Here is a 15,448-nt window from a genome sequence, read left to right as displayed (position 1 = left end):
CGCATGTTTACAATGCTTTACCATCGAGCAGATATGAGTTTAGCAGGGGAGCAGCAGACTCAAAGTCAACTACTTTCTAAACATCACTATGAGCCCGTTGACCTTCTAGAAACTTAAACTGAAGCTCAGCTCACTCGCAGTCCTGGCTTTAGGTGAAGGCTAGTTAGCTTTTAGCGTAACGTTAGCTCATTTTGCTGTGTGTGTGTGTGTGTGTTTGTGTGTGTTAGGGGCAGCAAAGCCCTGTCTGTCTGTTATTGCATTGAACTCCATGGTGTACAGGGATGAATAGTCTCTCCTATTGCTGTTGTACTATTTTTTCTGCTATAGTTACATTAATCATTAGTAATGTAGCAGTCTAGTTTGAATGGCAGGGTCCCTGCTATCATATGTTGACAACAATATAACATTTACATAATAAAAGTCAACTACAGGCTTCCCAAATGCTGTAATAAATTAAGCATGATGAGTTGACTTGAAGCTGTTCAATGTTGCACTTTTTATATGTAGAAGAAAGGTTTTGTCATTTTATTTAATCAAAGCAACAACTTGAGGCAGTTTAATGTAGATTAACGTGGGCAGAATTATAGTGTTCCCAATGTTAAAAGGATAAAGCCTTTGTTTACAAATTTGGTAAATAAATAACCCAAAAATGTATATTTTGTTGTTTTCTTACTGTACCGAAAATGAACTGAACCGTGACCTCTAAACTGAGGTACGCACCGAACCGAAATTTTTGTGTACCGTTACACCCCTAATATATATATATATATATATATACATATAAACAATCAGAAGTCGGACATGGCAGTTAGAATAGTTTGAAGTTGCATAAAAAGGTAATAAAAAACATTATATTAGATTTGCTGACAGCTGCAGAAACCCTGAAATTGAGAGTCGAGTAGTATTATGAAAATAACAACTTTCTGTTAGTCATCGATGAAAGGCATGGAAAGGTAATGTTTACAAATGTGTAGCACTTTGTACATATTCACAGTGTTTTCCCAGTTTCTGTCTTACTTGTTTTGTGGTCCAAAGATGAAAAATGAACTGGCTTCTGGCATTGGTACCGCTTCTTCCTTCAATTGAAGATCGGCCATCGGGCGAGGTCTTGGACTTTCTGGGATTTCCGGGTCCTCCTCCTCATCATCACCTAAAGTCGGGGATAAACAAACGACCTCACGGTTTGGTTCAATGACAATACAACAATACGATTCAGCAACTGTGTTTACCGGGAAAGTCAGCTGGAGGGAAAGGGTCTTTAATTTCATTCACATGGGATTCAAACTCATCAATTTTTAGCTGTAAATTGAAAGAAAAGTTTTTAAATATGGATCATAAGACTCGATTTCATTAAAATGACTTACCTTCGCCGTAGTGGGCATGCCCTCTACTCCTTTGGCCCTCTGCTCAGCTAATTTCTTTGCCAGGTTAGCTTTTTCCTCAGAACCCTTGTTGGGTAAATTGGTCCTATGAATCAGATTATTGGTTGGTTTGTTTTACCAAAAAACATGATCATTATAGGATTCACACACATGTCATGCAATGTAAATACCATGGGTATACTCAGAAGATATTTGTAGCCTGTAAATTCCGGACTACAAGCCGCTACGTTTTCCAACACCTGCTGCTTAAAAGGATGGTGCGGCTAATATATGGATGTAATAAAAGAGTTTAAAAAAAAGCAAACAAGCAAATACATTGAGAAGGTATTTAATAGTTTGTGCTCGGGCACCGTCTTTTGGATGAGTTTGTTCACAGTGTCCTTCCATTTAGTGCTTTCAACCGGAAGGAGCGTGCCGTTCTTTCTTCTAGTCGTCCACAGCGTTTCTACACGCATGGTTTCATAACTCCGAGCAAAGTTTGTAGGTTTTACAGTATAATTAAAACTGTTTATACTTACCAAACCGTCCCATTTGTGATGTCTGTAGTGTTTTAATGCATATTTGTACAGGCTATCGTAATGTAATGATAATAATAATGTAATGATAATACTAATGGATGTCCGCTGAATTTTTGCAACTCAAAACGGAAATGCTGATTTTTGGTCCTGCTAGACACCGACACACCTATTTAATAATACCACCTTAACATTGGACAACCAAAGTATTACATGAGGCGACTCGGTAAAGAATTTTGGTATTATCTTTGACTTAACTCTCTTGTTTGAGTCACACATCAAGAATATTACTAAAACGGCCTTCTTTCATCTCCGTAATATCGCTAAAATTAGTTCCATTTTGTCCAGCAGCGACGCTGAGATCGTTATCCATGCCTTCGTTACGTCTCGCCTCGATTACTGTAACGTCTTATTTTCAGGTCTTCCTGTCTAGCATTAAAAGATTACAGTTGGTACAAAATGCGGCTGCGAGACTTTTGACAAGAACAAGAAAGTTTGATCATATTACGCCTGTACTGTACAGGGTTTCCCACACATTCATTTATTTGTGGCGGCCCGCCACGAAAAAATTACGGACGCCACAAAAAAATAAAAAAAATAAAATAAAAAAGTAGATAAAAAAAGATATATATATATATTTTTGTTTTCCGGCTTTTGACTCGCTCGACCGCTCATAAAAGCAATGGGACTCTGTCTGTGAATGGAGCTTGTAGTTACATATAAATGTATAAATATTATATAAATATGTCTATGAATAAATTACAACAAAGTGTTGTAATTATATTCCAACTCCGCGTTCTTCTTGGTCATCGCCGCCGCCGCTGCCCAAGCCCCCACCCCACTATGGACTGGAGTCTCACTCTTATGATAGATCCACTATGGACTGGACTGTCACACTACTATGTTAGATCTACTATGGACTGGACTCTCACTATTACGTTAGATCCACTATGGACTGGACTCTCACACTATTATGTTAGATCCACTATGGACTGGACTCTCACTATTATGTTAGATCCACTATGGACTGGACTCTCACTATTATGTTAGATCCACTATGGACTGGACTCTCACTATTATGTTAGATTCCCTATGGACTGGACTCTCACTATTATGTTAGATTAACTATGGACTGGACTCCCAGTTTTATGTTAGATCTACTATGGACTGGACCTTAACAATAATATGCTAGATTCACTATGGACTGGACTCTCACTATTATGTTAGATCCACTATGGACTGGACTCTCACTATTATGTTAAATTCCCTATGGACTGGACTCTCACTATTATGTTAGATTAACTATGGACTGGACTCCCAGTTTTATGTTAGATCTACTATGGACTGGACCTTAACAATAATATGCTAGATTCACTATGGACTGGACTCTCACTATTATGTTAGATCCACTATGGACTGGACACTCACTATTATGTTAGATTCCCTATGGACTGGACTCTCACTATTATGTTAGATTAACTATGGACTGGACTCCCAGTTTTATGTTAGATCTACTATGGACTGGACCTTAACAATAATATGCTAGATTCACTATGGACTGGACTCTCACTATTATGTTAGATCCACTATGGACTGGACTCCCACACTATTATGTTAGATCCACTATGGACTGGACTCTCACACTATTATGCTAGATCCACAATGGTCTGGACTCTCTATATTATGTTAGATCCACTATGGACTGGACTCCCACACTATTATGTTAGATCCACTATGGACTGGACGCTCACTATTAAGTTAGATCCACTATGGACTGGACTCTCACTATTGTGTTGGATCCACAATGGTCTGGACTCTCTATATTATGTTAGATCCACTATGGACTGGACTCCCACACTATTATGTTAGATCCACTATGGACTGGACTCTCACTATTGTGTTAGATCCACTATGGACTGGACTTTCACTATTATGTTAGATCCACTATGGACTGGACTTTCACTATTATGTTAGATCCACTATGGACTGGACTCTCACAATATTATGCTAGATCCACTCGACGTCCATTGCACCGGTAGCCCAGGGGGTCTCCACATCTGTGGTCCCCTCCAAGGTTTCTCATTGTCGTCCCTTTGGGTTGAGTTTGTCCTTGCCCTGATATGGGATCTAAGCCAAGGATGTCGTTGTGGCTTGTGCAGCCCTTTGAGACACTCGTGATTTAGGGCTATATAAGTAAACATTGATCGATTGAATGATCGACAACTGAATTGACAGTGGGCCAAATTCTCGTGGCTGAGGTGTATAGTTTCGGAAGAACAAAGTTGGCAACGTAAGTGACGGTAAGTTGTGTTGTGGCAATTGCATTATACGTGGCTTTTGTAATTGTATTGTAGCTAAAAGTTCTTGTATTGTGGAGTTTGTATTTGTTGTGGCGTTTGCAGTCGTTGTGACCTTTCTAGGCCACCGTACCACCCACATTAACAAAGCACATCCCTTTAAGCGCATGCACGAATGCCTGGAAAAATAGCCAACGTCAAAATGTTCAAGAAATGTGTTACCATGTGTGAGTTACCATGAATTGATTAACGTGGACCCCGACTTAAATAAGCTGAAAATCTTATTGGGGTGTTACCATTTAGTGATCAATTGTACGGAATATGTACTGTACTGTGCAATCTACTAATAACATTTTCAAACAATCAATTTCTGGAAGTTATTATACTATAAATATTGCAGGGACCTTCACAAATCCATGCACCTTACTGAAAAACTATAAAAAGGATCCAAAAAGGGCCATTTGAATATATAACAGTTCGACTAAGTCGTCATTAAAATGATGACAACATTGCAAGCTAATAAAACGAACCATAAATAGTGTGGATTCCGCAATATGAGCAGATTTCCTTCATTTGAACACACTTGCCATGCCTTTGCTGTGACAAAGAACGACTAACCTGAGTGCTTTCTTTCGATTCATTTCCTCTGCTTTCTCCTTCTGAGCCAAGGTTAACGACTCCGCTTCAGCCAAATTATCAACTGCAATGGCCAGGAAGACATTCAGAAGAATGACTGGATGGATTGCGGTCAAAGAAAATACAAGCTTAGTGATTACATGGGACGTTTGCATGTTTTGCAGCAAGGTACAGGTGTGACATTTGGCAACTTAACCCTTTGTGTAATGTTAATATTGTTGTTACAATAAAGTACTGAACATATGTTTACCTTATCCCAATAAACTTTTGTTCAGTATTTTAACATAAAAGTGTTTGATTGTGAGGCATTAAAAGCCACAAAATGCAACGGGTCCATCAGACCCACAAACGCTAGCTGAGTAACAACAATATGAAAATTGCACTGAAAATTTCTCTGCCAGTTTCTGCATCCCACAGTGATTCTTATTTTGTGTTCTTGCACCTGCGGTTCGGTTCCCACACAAGATTGCAACGTAGTTTGTCAACACTGTCTGCTCTCATTTTCTCGCACATTTTGACCCTCTGATGTTCTGTGTACCTTCACTCTGTCCTCCTCCTGTTTAGGCCTACTATGTGTGTGTGTGTGTTTGTGGTACCCCTCCCCTCTCCCCTAGAGGGAGGGGGGAGGGGGTTGCCCACATTTGCGGTCCTCTCCAAGGTTTCTCAGTCATTCGCATCGACGTCCCACTGGGTTGTGAGTTTTTCTTTGCCCTTATGTGGGCGCTGAACCGCGGATGTCGTTGTGGCTTGTGCAGCCTGTTGAGACACTTGTGATTTAGGGCTATACAAATAAACATTGATTGATTGATTGGTTTATAGAAGGGTTAAAAGGATACAGTTTCCACAAACAAACAGAATGATGAAGTAGATGCTGACGAGGATTCCGGGCATGCTGGGTCCTCCATGTGCCATAATGCCATCATACATTACAGCGTTCCAGTCCTCACCTGTCAGGATCTGAAACACAACGTAGGTGTGGGCATCACATGCTAACCCCAGGCATTATATAGGGGGTTGTCCAAACGGTGTATTTTTGACTCCTATGAATTGGTAGGCTATTGGAAGGATTGTGTGGAGGTCGATGGAATAATTATATATATATATGTATTATATATATCCATTTTCTACTGTTTGTCCCGTTCGGGGCCGCGGGAGTGCTGGTGCCTATCTCAGCTGCATTCATATATATATATATATATATATATATATATATATATATATATATATATATATATATATATATATATTAGGGGTGTGGGAAAAAAATCGATTCGAATACAAATCGCGATTCAGAATTTATTCTCATTTTTTTTAAAATATATATATTTTTTTTTTATCCATCCAACAAAACAATACACAGCAATACCATAACAATGCAATCCAATTCCAAGACCAAACCTGACCCAGCAACACTCAAAATTACAATAAACAGAGTAATTGAGAGGAGACACAAACACGACACAGAACAAACCAAAAGTAATGAAACAAAAATGAATATTATCAACAACAGTATCAATATTGATTATAATTTCAGCATAGCAGCGATTAAAAATCCCTCATTGACATTATCATTAGAAATTTATAACATTTTTTAAAAAAGAACATTAGAATAACAGTGGCTTACACTTGCATCGCATCTCATAAGCTTGACAACACACTGTGTCCAATGTTTGCACAAAGATAAAATAAGTCATATCTTTAGTTCGTTGAATAGTTAAAACAATTTTACATTATTGCAATCAGTTGATAAATCATTGTCCTTTACAATTATAAAATCTTTTTTTTATTTACTACTCTGCTAGCATGTCAGCAGACTGGGGTAGATCCTGCTGAAATCCTATGTGTTAAATGAAAACATAATCGTTTTGAATCGGAAAAATATCGTTTTTGAATCGAGAATCGCGTTGAATCGAAAAAAAATCGATATATTATCGAATCGCGACCCCAACATTCACATCCCATCTCCCAGGATTATAAACAACTCTAATGTACTTCTAATGTATATACTTGTTCTCATGCTATCTGAACTCACTATGTTCTCTGCTGGCTGTACATATCCTACTAAGTAAGACCTACACTGTTTCAATGTCCACATTTCTCTGTTGATGCAATTGTTGATGACTGAAGTTCTGATATCAACCAAAGCTCCTCATCCCACCCTCCGGATTGTAAATAATGTAAATAATTCAATGTACATACTATGATGATTAACTTGTGTGATGACTGTATTATGTGGATAGTATATATTTGTACCATGAATTGATTAACGTGGACCCCGACTTAAACAAGTTGAAAAACTTATTGGGGTGTTACCATTTAGTGGTCAATTGTACGGAATATGTACTGAACTGTGCAATCTACTAATAAAAGTATCAATCAATCAAATCAATCAATCGATATTGAATCGAATCGTGGAACACCCAAAGATTCGAAGCCCTAATATATATATACATATATATATATGTATACATACACACATACAGTACAGGCCCAAAGTTTGGACACAGCTTCTCATTCAATGTGTTTTCTTTATTTCCATGACTACTTACATTGTAGAATGTCATTGAAGGCATCAAAACTATGAATGAACACGTGTGGAGTTATGTACTTAACAAACAAAGGTGAAATAACTTAAAACATGTTTTATATCAGGGATAGGGAACCTATGGCTCTGGAGCCAGATGTGGCTCTTTTGACGACGGCATCTGGCTCTCAGATAAATCATAGCTGATATTGCTTAACAGGATAATTAATGATAACTTCCACTGGTAATCACAGTGTTAAAAATAACATTAAAAAATATATAAAACTTTCTCATGCATTTCAATCCATCCATCCGTTTCTACCAAAGCTGTTGAAGAAGTCGCATTGATGGTAAGAAGTATTTTATTTATTATTGGTTAGCAACACTAAATGGTCCCGAGTGTGTGAATGTGAGTGTGAATGTTGTCTGTCTATCTGTGTTGGCCCTGCGATAAGTTGGCGACTTGTCCAGGGTGTACCCCGCCTTCCGCCCGATTGTAGCTGAGATAGGCGCCAGCGCCCCCCGTGACCCCAAAAGGGAATAAGCGGTAGAAAATGGATGGATGGTTAGCTTCGGAATAACAACGTTATTAAAAAGAATTAGTGAAGTGAATTATATTTATATAGCGCTTTTCTCAAGTGACTCAAAGCGCTTTACATCTCCATCCATCCATCCATTTTCTACCGTTTATTCCCTACGGGGGGGGGGGTGCTGGAGCCTATCTCTGCTACAATCGGATGGAAGGCGGTGTACACCCTGGACAAGTCTCCACCTCATCACAGGCGCTTAACATAGTGAAACCCAATATCTAAGCTACATTTAAACCAGTGTGAGTGGCACTGGGAGGTAAAGCGTCTTGCCCAAAGACACAGCGGCAGTGACTAGGTTGGCGGAAGTGGGGATCGAACCTGGAACCCTCAAGTTGCTGGCCCCGCCACTCTACCCACTGAGATACACCATCCCTACATAAGAGGCTTAATATACTTGTAAAATGTTGGTCTTACTTAAAAATACTTGCATTTAGTTGTATTCAGTGTTGAAAAATATTGTATTTTTTTTAGATACTTGGCTTTCATGGCTCTCTCAGCCATAAAGGTTCCCGACCCCTGTTTTATATTCTGGTTTCTTCAAAATAGCCACCCTATGCTCTGATTACTGCTTTGCACACTCTTGGCATTCTCTCAATGAGCTTCAAGAGGCATAAATAGTCATGAAGATAAATAAAACGCATTGAAATTAGAAGGTGTGTCCAAATTTTTGGCCTGTACTCTGTATACTGTATGTGTGTTTTGTCACTTTACATTCTCTTGGCTTTCGGACCTCGGACAAATTTTTTCCGCCCAATGCGGCCCTTGAGTCAAAAAGTTTGGACACCCCTGCATTATATAATTATAGCGATACTGTTGACATATTGTAAAAATACCCCCACGGTAAATTACAATACCGATACAACTGAACAAGAGCAAACTTCAAATCTAACACAATTGTGTGTGATTTAAATGCAATATACAAATAAATAAGTTGAATATTATACACATCAAAATTAAACAGTATTGTGCACTGAAAATAAACACTAAAAGAATATTTGATACCAAAATGTTTGTGTACCTGAAAAACGGTGATCAGGGCCTGGGGGAAGCTATCAAAAGTGCTGCGAGGCTTTGCTTGGTTGGGAAAGTTGAACTTTCCTCCAAACACTTGCATGCCCAGCAGGGAAAATATGACAATAAAGAGAAAGAGGAGAAGCAGCAAGCAGGCAATGGAGCGAGTCGAGTTCAGGAGAGAAGCCACCAGGTTACTCAGAGACGTCCAGTATCTAAGGCAGACGAGAGCAGTTCAGCAGCTTGGTCACTCAGGCAGCAGCAATGAAGCGTGACACTATTTACATTCGGTTAAAAAGAGGACCGGATGTGGAAGTAAAATATTTCAATTCATTGATTACATTTTCTCATGCAAGGAGCTGATACCAAACCCGATTGAGCAAGAGCTAAATCACAGAACTGCTGACAGTTCTTTCAGTAATGTCCTACAGCTTATCTCATTCACAGTTTAACTTATAAGGCTGTATCCAGGGGGTGCCGGCAGGAATTCCGTGTCCTATGAAAAACATTACAAAGGGCCCCCCCTAGGCAGCTGATTATATTTTGTAGGCCCCTGTCATTTGTGGGTTCTTGAAATTGTGCTTACTTCACCACTACCCCCCATGTGGAGCACATTCATACCGGTTGACTTTGGGCCCCCTGGAATGGTAGCCCATCAATCACATGGAAACATATAGCACCGTAAAGACCACGTACAATTGATGTTTTAGACTGTCCAAAGAACCAAATATGTATGTTTTTAGAATGTGGGCAGAAACCAGGGAAGAAAACTACATCTGCAAAAAAGCCTGCGGATATTCTAATTCATCCAAGTCATCGTATTCCCAGGGCATTGAATCGATCACTGCTGGAGTCGTGTCTTCTGAGTCGAGATGGGTTCCTTAAACATTTGAATCCATTCGGTACCCAACGGTCTTGATTTTCGGTACTTTTTTGTCTTCAAATCTCAATTTGTTTATGATTTTACACCAAGCTGTGCCGTCCAGTTGTAATCTTATTTTCTTACACTTCTGTGTCTGGAGGGTCACTTGTCACGGCGCGGACTCAAACCCGCTTTTCTCCAGGAGCTGAGTCTCCCAGTTCCTCCTCTGGCTGCGCGCCCAGACACGCCCCTACAAAGCTGCAGACAATTGCGAATCAGCACACCTGGACCTGACGTGAGGGAGCAGCATTAAAGGGGATCCATCCATCCATTTTCTACCGCTTATTCTCTTTTGGGGTGGCGGGGGGCGCTGGCGCCTATCTCAGCTACAATCGGGCGGAAGGCGGGGTACACCCTGGACAAGTCGCCACCTCATCGCAGGGCCAACACAGATAGACAGACAACATTCACACTCACATTCACACACTAGGGCCAATTTTTAGTGTTGCCAATCAACCTATCCCCAGGTGCATGTTTTTTTGGAGGTGGGAGGAAGCCGGAGTACCCGGAGGGAATCCACGCATTCACGGGGAGGACATGCAAACTCCACACAGAAAGATCCCGAGCCTGGATTCGAACCCAGGACTGCAGGACCTTCGTATTGTGAGGCAGACGCACTAACCCTCGATCATTATCACAATTTCAAAAGGGTAAAAAAAAAATAAAAATCAGTTCCCAGTGGCTTGTTGTATTTTTTACATTTTTTTTCAAAATTTTACAGGTCCCCGAATATCCCTAAATAAAGCTTTAAAGTACCTTATTTTCGCTATCTTCGAAACCACTATCCATTTCCCTGTGACGTCATGCGGGGCTGCCAATACAAACAACATGGCGGTTACCACAGCAAGATAGAGCGACAATAGCTCGGATTCAGACTCGGATTTCAGCGGCTTACGCGATTCAATAGATTACGCATGTATTGAAACAGATGGTCGGAGTATGGAGGCAGATAGCGAAAACAAAATTGAAGAAGAAATTGGAGCTATTGAGCGAATAGCTATTGACGCTATTCGGCCATAGCGTGGGTGTACCTAATGAAGTGGCCCATAGCATGGCTGCCTTATTAGCATCGCCGGTAAAATGTGCGGACCAAACGATCAGGACTTTCGCATCTTGTGACACTGGAACAACTTAAATCCGTCGATTGGTAAGTGTTTGTTTCGCATTAAATGTGGGTATCTAGTTTCAAATGTACATACAGCTAGCGTAAATAGCATGTTAGCCTCGATTAGCGTAGCATGTTAGCATCGATTAGCTGGCAGTCATGCCGTGACCAAATATGTCTGATTAGCACATAAGTCAACAACATCAACAAAACTCACCTTTGTGATTTCGTTGACTTAATCGTTGCAAATGCATCTGCAGGTTATCCATGCATCTCTGTGCCATGTCTGTCTTAGCATCGCCGGTGAAATGTGAAGACACTTTGGTACTTTCAATGGGGGTCTGGCGGAAGATTTCTTGCCAGTGGTGCAACTTGAATCCCTCCCTGTTAGTGTTGTTACACCCTCCGACAACACACCGACGAGGCATGATGTCTCCAAAGTTCCAAAAAATAGTCGAAAAAATGGAAAATAACAGAGCTGAGACCCGGTGTTTGTAATGTGAAAATGAATATGGCGGGTGTGTTACCTCGGTGACGTCACGTTCTTACGTAATCGCTAAAAGACCGATAAACAGAAAGGCGCTTAATTTGCCAAAATTCACCCATTTAGAGTTCGGAAATCGGTTAAAAAAAATACATGGTCTTTTTTTCTGCAACATCAAGGTATATATTGACGCTTGCATAGGTTTGGTGATAATGTTCCCCTTTAAAAACCAGCGCACCCAAGAGACCTTTGCCAGAACGTTGCTTTACTCCAACCCCTGACTGCTTGCCTCCCTGCTGACTTCCTCTTCACCTTGCCCCTTGGATTCGGCGAAAGACTCACACAACACGCACCGACAACAACACCTGGTAAAAATTACATTGTTAATTCTATACATCGTCCGCACTCATTCACTTCTGGTAGCATACACACCCCACACACTCATCAAGGGTTTCAATAAACCTGGTAAACCTTCAGTTCTGCCTTGGTGTCACCTCCTTTCCTTTGCCCGATATACAAAATCACTGCAGTCAACTGACCAAAAACTGTTTTTATCATCTCAGAAATATTTCTAAAGTGAGACATTTGCTCTCAAAATGGGATCTCGAAATGGTCATTCACGCGTTCATTTCATCTCGTATTGACTATTGCAATTCTGTCTGCGCCCTTTTCAACAAGTCAACGCTAAAGAGACTTCAGACGGTACAAAATGCGGCTGTCAGACTTTTGACCGGTGCACCCAGCACAGCCCATATCACCCCCGTTTTATTCAGTCTTCATTGGCTTCCAGTCAAATTCCGCATTGAGTTTAAGATTTTAGTCCTGACTTTCCGTGCGTTGCATGGTGGGGCCCCTCAGTACATCACTGACTTGTTATGCCCCTACCCTTCAGGGCGCAGCCTCTGGTCTTCAGGCCAGGGTCTTCTAAGGATCCCAAAAACTCAGTAGAGACCTGGCATTCAAGGCTATAGCTCCCAGACTCTGGAAAAACTTGCACTAGTCCCCCCGTGATCTTGACTGTGTTTAAACTTAAGAAACATTAGAAAACTTCTCTTTTTAGTAAAGCTTTTAGTTAATGGACTTTTTAGCAATTCATTTTAATCCACTTTTTATCCTTTTCCTTAAGTTGCCCTTGTTGTTTTAATTGAATTGTTTTACTTCACCTATGTTTTGTGCAGCGTTTTGTGGTTTTAGCTGTGAAAAGTGCTCTGTACATAAAATGTACTTACTTATAATGCTTGGATTTAATGATGTCACGTCCAGCTCATGTACTGCCCATTAATTATACGCGGTGGTCTCTGTTCTCAATGGGTACCAGGTCTCCCGTCCAAAGGCAAAACCCAGTAACTCAATTTTGGTCAAAACTGAGCTGATAATAATTTTGGAGTTCCTAGGTGATATGCTTTACATTAGTGCATGCGATATTGTAATTTGTTCCGTAAGTAAGCTGTTACGCGCATGGCAGGACCTAGCAACTACCACATAACCGCATAGATACAACAGAAAAACCTAGTATCTCAAGGGACCAATCGGAGCTTCTTTATCAGTCGCCTTATTGTCTTTAATGAGACATTTGCACGAATGGGGGCGGACGGTCAACCTGATTGTGATATTATGGCAAGGGGGGATATTTGGAAGATTTGTCCAGGACGTTGCAAGCACCTTCATTAAGTGTCTTGTTCTTGATTCTTCCCCTTGCATACTCTTTTGGGCAGATAACTGTAGACGGCTCTTGCCCAATGTGCAAACGCAGAATGGGGCCCACCCGAGATTGTAATAAAATATCTAAAATGAAAGCTCAAGGAAACATCTATACGTTTGCTGACTTTGTAGATCTTTGTAAGACAGCATCAAGATAGATTGGTTTTCCTTTGTTTTCTCAAAATCAGCTAGAAGTGAGTTACTAGGTTTTGCCCTTGGATGGGAGAGGTGTCAGGATTGTCCCTGACAGTTTGGTCTATGTCTTAGTTTGTCCTCTGCATGTGTCTTTGTTTCCTGTCAGCGCTCTTATTTTGTCTGTTTCCTGGTTTTCTTCCTGGGCGCTGTTTCCCCTCAGCTGCGGCTGATTGGCACCTGGCCACACCTGGTGTCAATCAGCCCACTCCCATTTTTACCTGCTTTGTCCTCCAGTCAGTGCTGGATTATTGTCGTGCCGATGTCACCACTACCTGTCTTGTCGCTTGTAGCTTTGTCTACTTCTGTTCACTCTGCTCATGCCATATTTCCGTCATGTCACAGTAAGTGTTTTTGTTCTTAGCCATGTTTGTTATCGGCCTTGTGCGCGCATTTTTGTTGGTACCCTTTTTGGTTTGTTCTTGTTTTAGAGCTTAATTAAATCATGTTTACCTGCAAAATGCCTGCCGCCTTCTCTGCATCTTAGGGTTCGTCACAAACTCAACCAGACACCAGGTGCCATTTAACCTTTCTCAAAAAAAAATGTATCTTTGCTTAAGTTGTTTTCTGCTGTACGGGATACAAGTTTTTTCAGAAGTCCTCAAAAGGTGATCAAAATAGGCAGAAGTGTGTAAGATATTACAAAACAACGAAAAGAAAAGCTCCAGTCCAAAGGGAGCAGAATCGAAGAATGCAGGAGTTTGCAGTGGTGACTTTTTTTTTGGGATAAACTTTTAACATTTAGTATTTACTATTTAAGCATTATCTAGAGATGTGAGTTGCACTGTAATTTCATATTAAAATTGTATTATTTTTTTATATTGAAAGAAAACGGCAGAAGTTGCAGGTAAATATACTGTTAAAATGTTGATTATTCCACCTTAATTGAAAATGTCTTAAATGTTTAAAATGAGAGCAGAAAAGTTTTTTTTTCATTAATTTAATCCTTGTGTAATGTTTGAATTGTTGTTACTCAGCCAGCGTTTGTGGGTCTGATGGACCCGTTGCATTTTATGGCTTTCAATGCCTCACAATCAAAAAATGTTATGTTAAAATACTGAAGAGATGTTTACCTACATATTTTCAGTATTTTAACATAAAAGTGTAACAACAATATGAACGTTGCATGGAAAATTTCTCTGCCAATTTCTGCATCCCACACGAATTCTTCTTTTGTGTTTCTGCCACCTGCGGTTCCCACAAGGTTGCAACATTATTTGTCAATACTGTCTGCTCTCATTTTCTCGCACATTTTGTCCCTCTAATCCAGTGGTTCTCAACCTTTTTTCAGTGATGTACCCCCTGTGAACATTTTTTTAACTCAAGTACCCCCTAATCAGAGCAAAGCATTTTTGGTTGAAAAAAAAAAGATAATGAAGTAAAATACAGCACTTTGTCATCAGTTTCTGATTTATTAAATTGTATAACAGTGCAAAAATATTGCTCATTTGTAGTGGTCTTTCTTGAAATATTTGGGAAAAAAAGATATAAAAATAGCTAAAAACTTGTTGAAAAATAAACAAGTGATTCAATTATAAATAAAAATGTCTACACATAGAAGTAATCATCAACTTAAAGTGCCCTCTTTGGGGATTGTAATAGAGATCCATTTGGATTCATGAACTTAATTCTAAACATTTCTTCACAAAAAATGAAATCTTTATCAATATTTATGCAACAAGTCCACAAAAAAATCTAGCTGTCAACACTGAATATTGCATTGTTGCATTTCTTTTCACAGTTTATGAACTTACATGCATATTTTGTTGACGTATTATTCAATAAATATATTTATAAAGGATTTTTGAATTGTTGATATTTTTAGAATATATTTAAAAAATCTCACGTACCCCTTGGCATAACTTCAAGTACCCCCACTGTTCTGTGTACCTGCACTCTGTCCTCCTCCTGTCTAGGCCTGCTGTGTGTGTGTGTGGTGGGGGGGCAGGGTGGGGGGGTGCGTGGTACACAAGACCCGAACATCTTAAAAATAATAGAAATGTGTAGGGGGGGTGTATGGTCATTAAATATGTATTCTGATATATGTTACTCACATAAAATGAGCCAAAGTCAGTGAGTCTCAGTTTTG

General features: G+C 39.9%; 1 protein-coding gene across 1 annotated transcript in view; it reads right to left on the bottom strand.

Moving 5' to 3' along the window:
* The window catches only part of LOC133569972 (dihydropyridine-sensitive L-type skeletal muscle calcium channel subunit alpha-1-like), a 162,475-nt gene that overhangs the window by 104,754 nt on the left and 42,273 nt on the right, over positions 1-15,448 (bottom strand). Inside the window, exons 12-17 of the mRNA XM_061922548.1 lie at positions 8,963-9,170; positions 5,667-5,787; positions 4,813-4,927; positions 1,365-1,467; positions 1,230-1,299; positions 1,018-1,150 (exon numbers count right to left, since the gene is read on the bottom strand). Of these exons, the coding sequence (XP_061778532.1) occupies positions 1,018-1,150; positions 1,230-1,299; positions 1,365-1,467; positions 4,813-4,927; positions 5,667-5,787; positions 8,963-9,170 (750 nt within the window). The remainder of the gene's footprint in view (positions 1-1,017; positions 1,151-1,229; positions 1,300-1,364; positions 1,468-4,812; positions 4,928-5,666; positions 5,788-8,962; positions 9,171-15,448) is intronic.

Source organism: Nerophis ophidion, linkage group LG16 (assembly GCF_033978795.1).
Source record: "Nerophis ophidion isolate RoL-2023_Sa linkage group LG16, RoL_Noph_v1.0, whole genome shotgun sequence".
Lineage (NCBI taxonomy): Eukaryota > Metazoa > Chordata > Actinopteri > Syngnathiformes > Syngnathidae > Nerophis > Nerophis ophidion.
The sequence above is the reverse complement of the archived record's forward strand: the minus strand, read 5'-3'. Positions and strand labels throughout refer to the sequence as shown.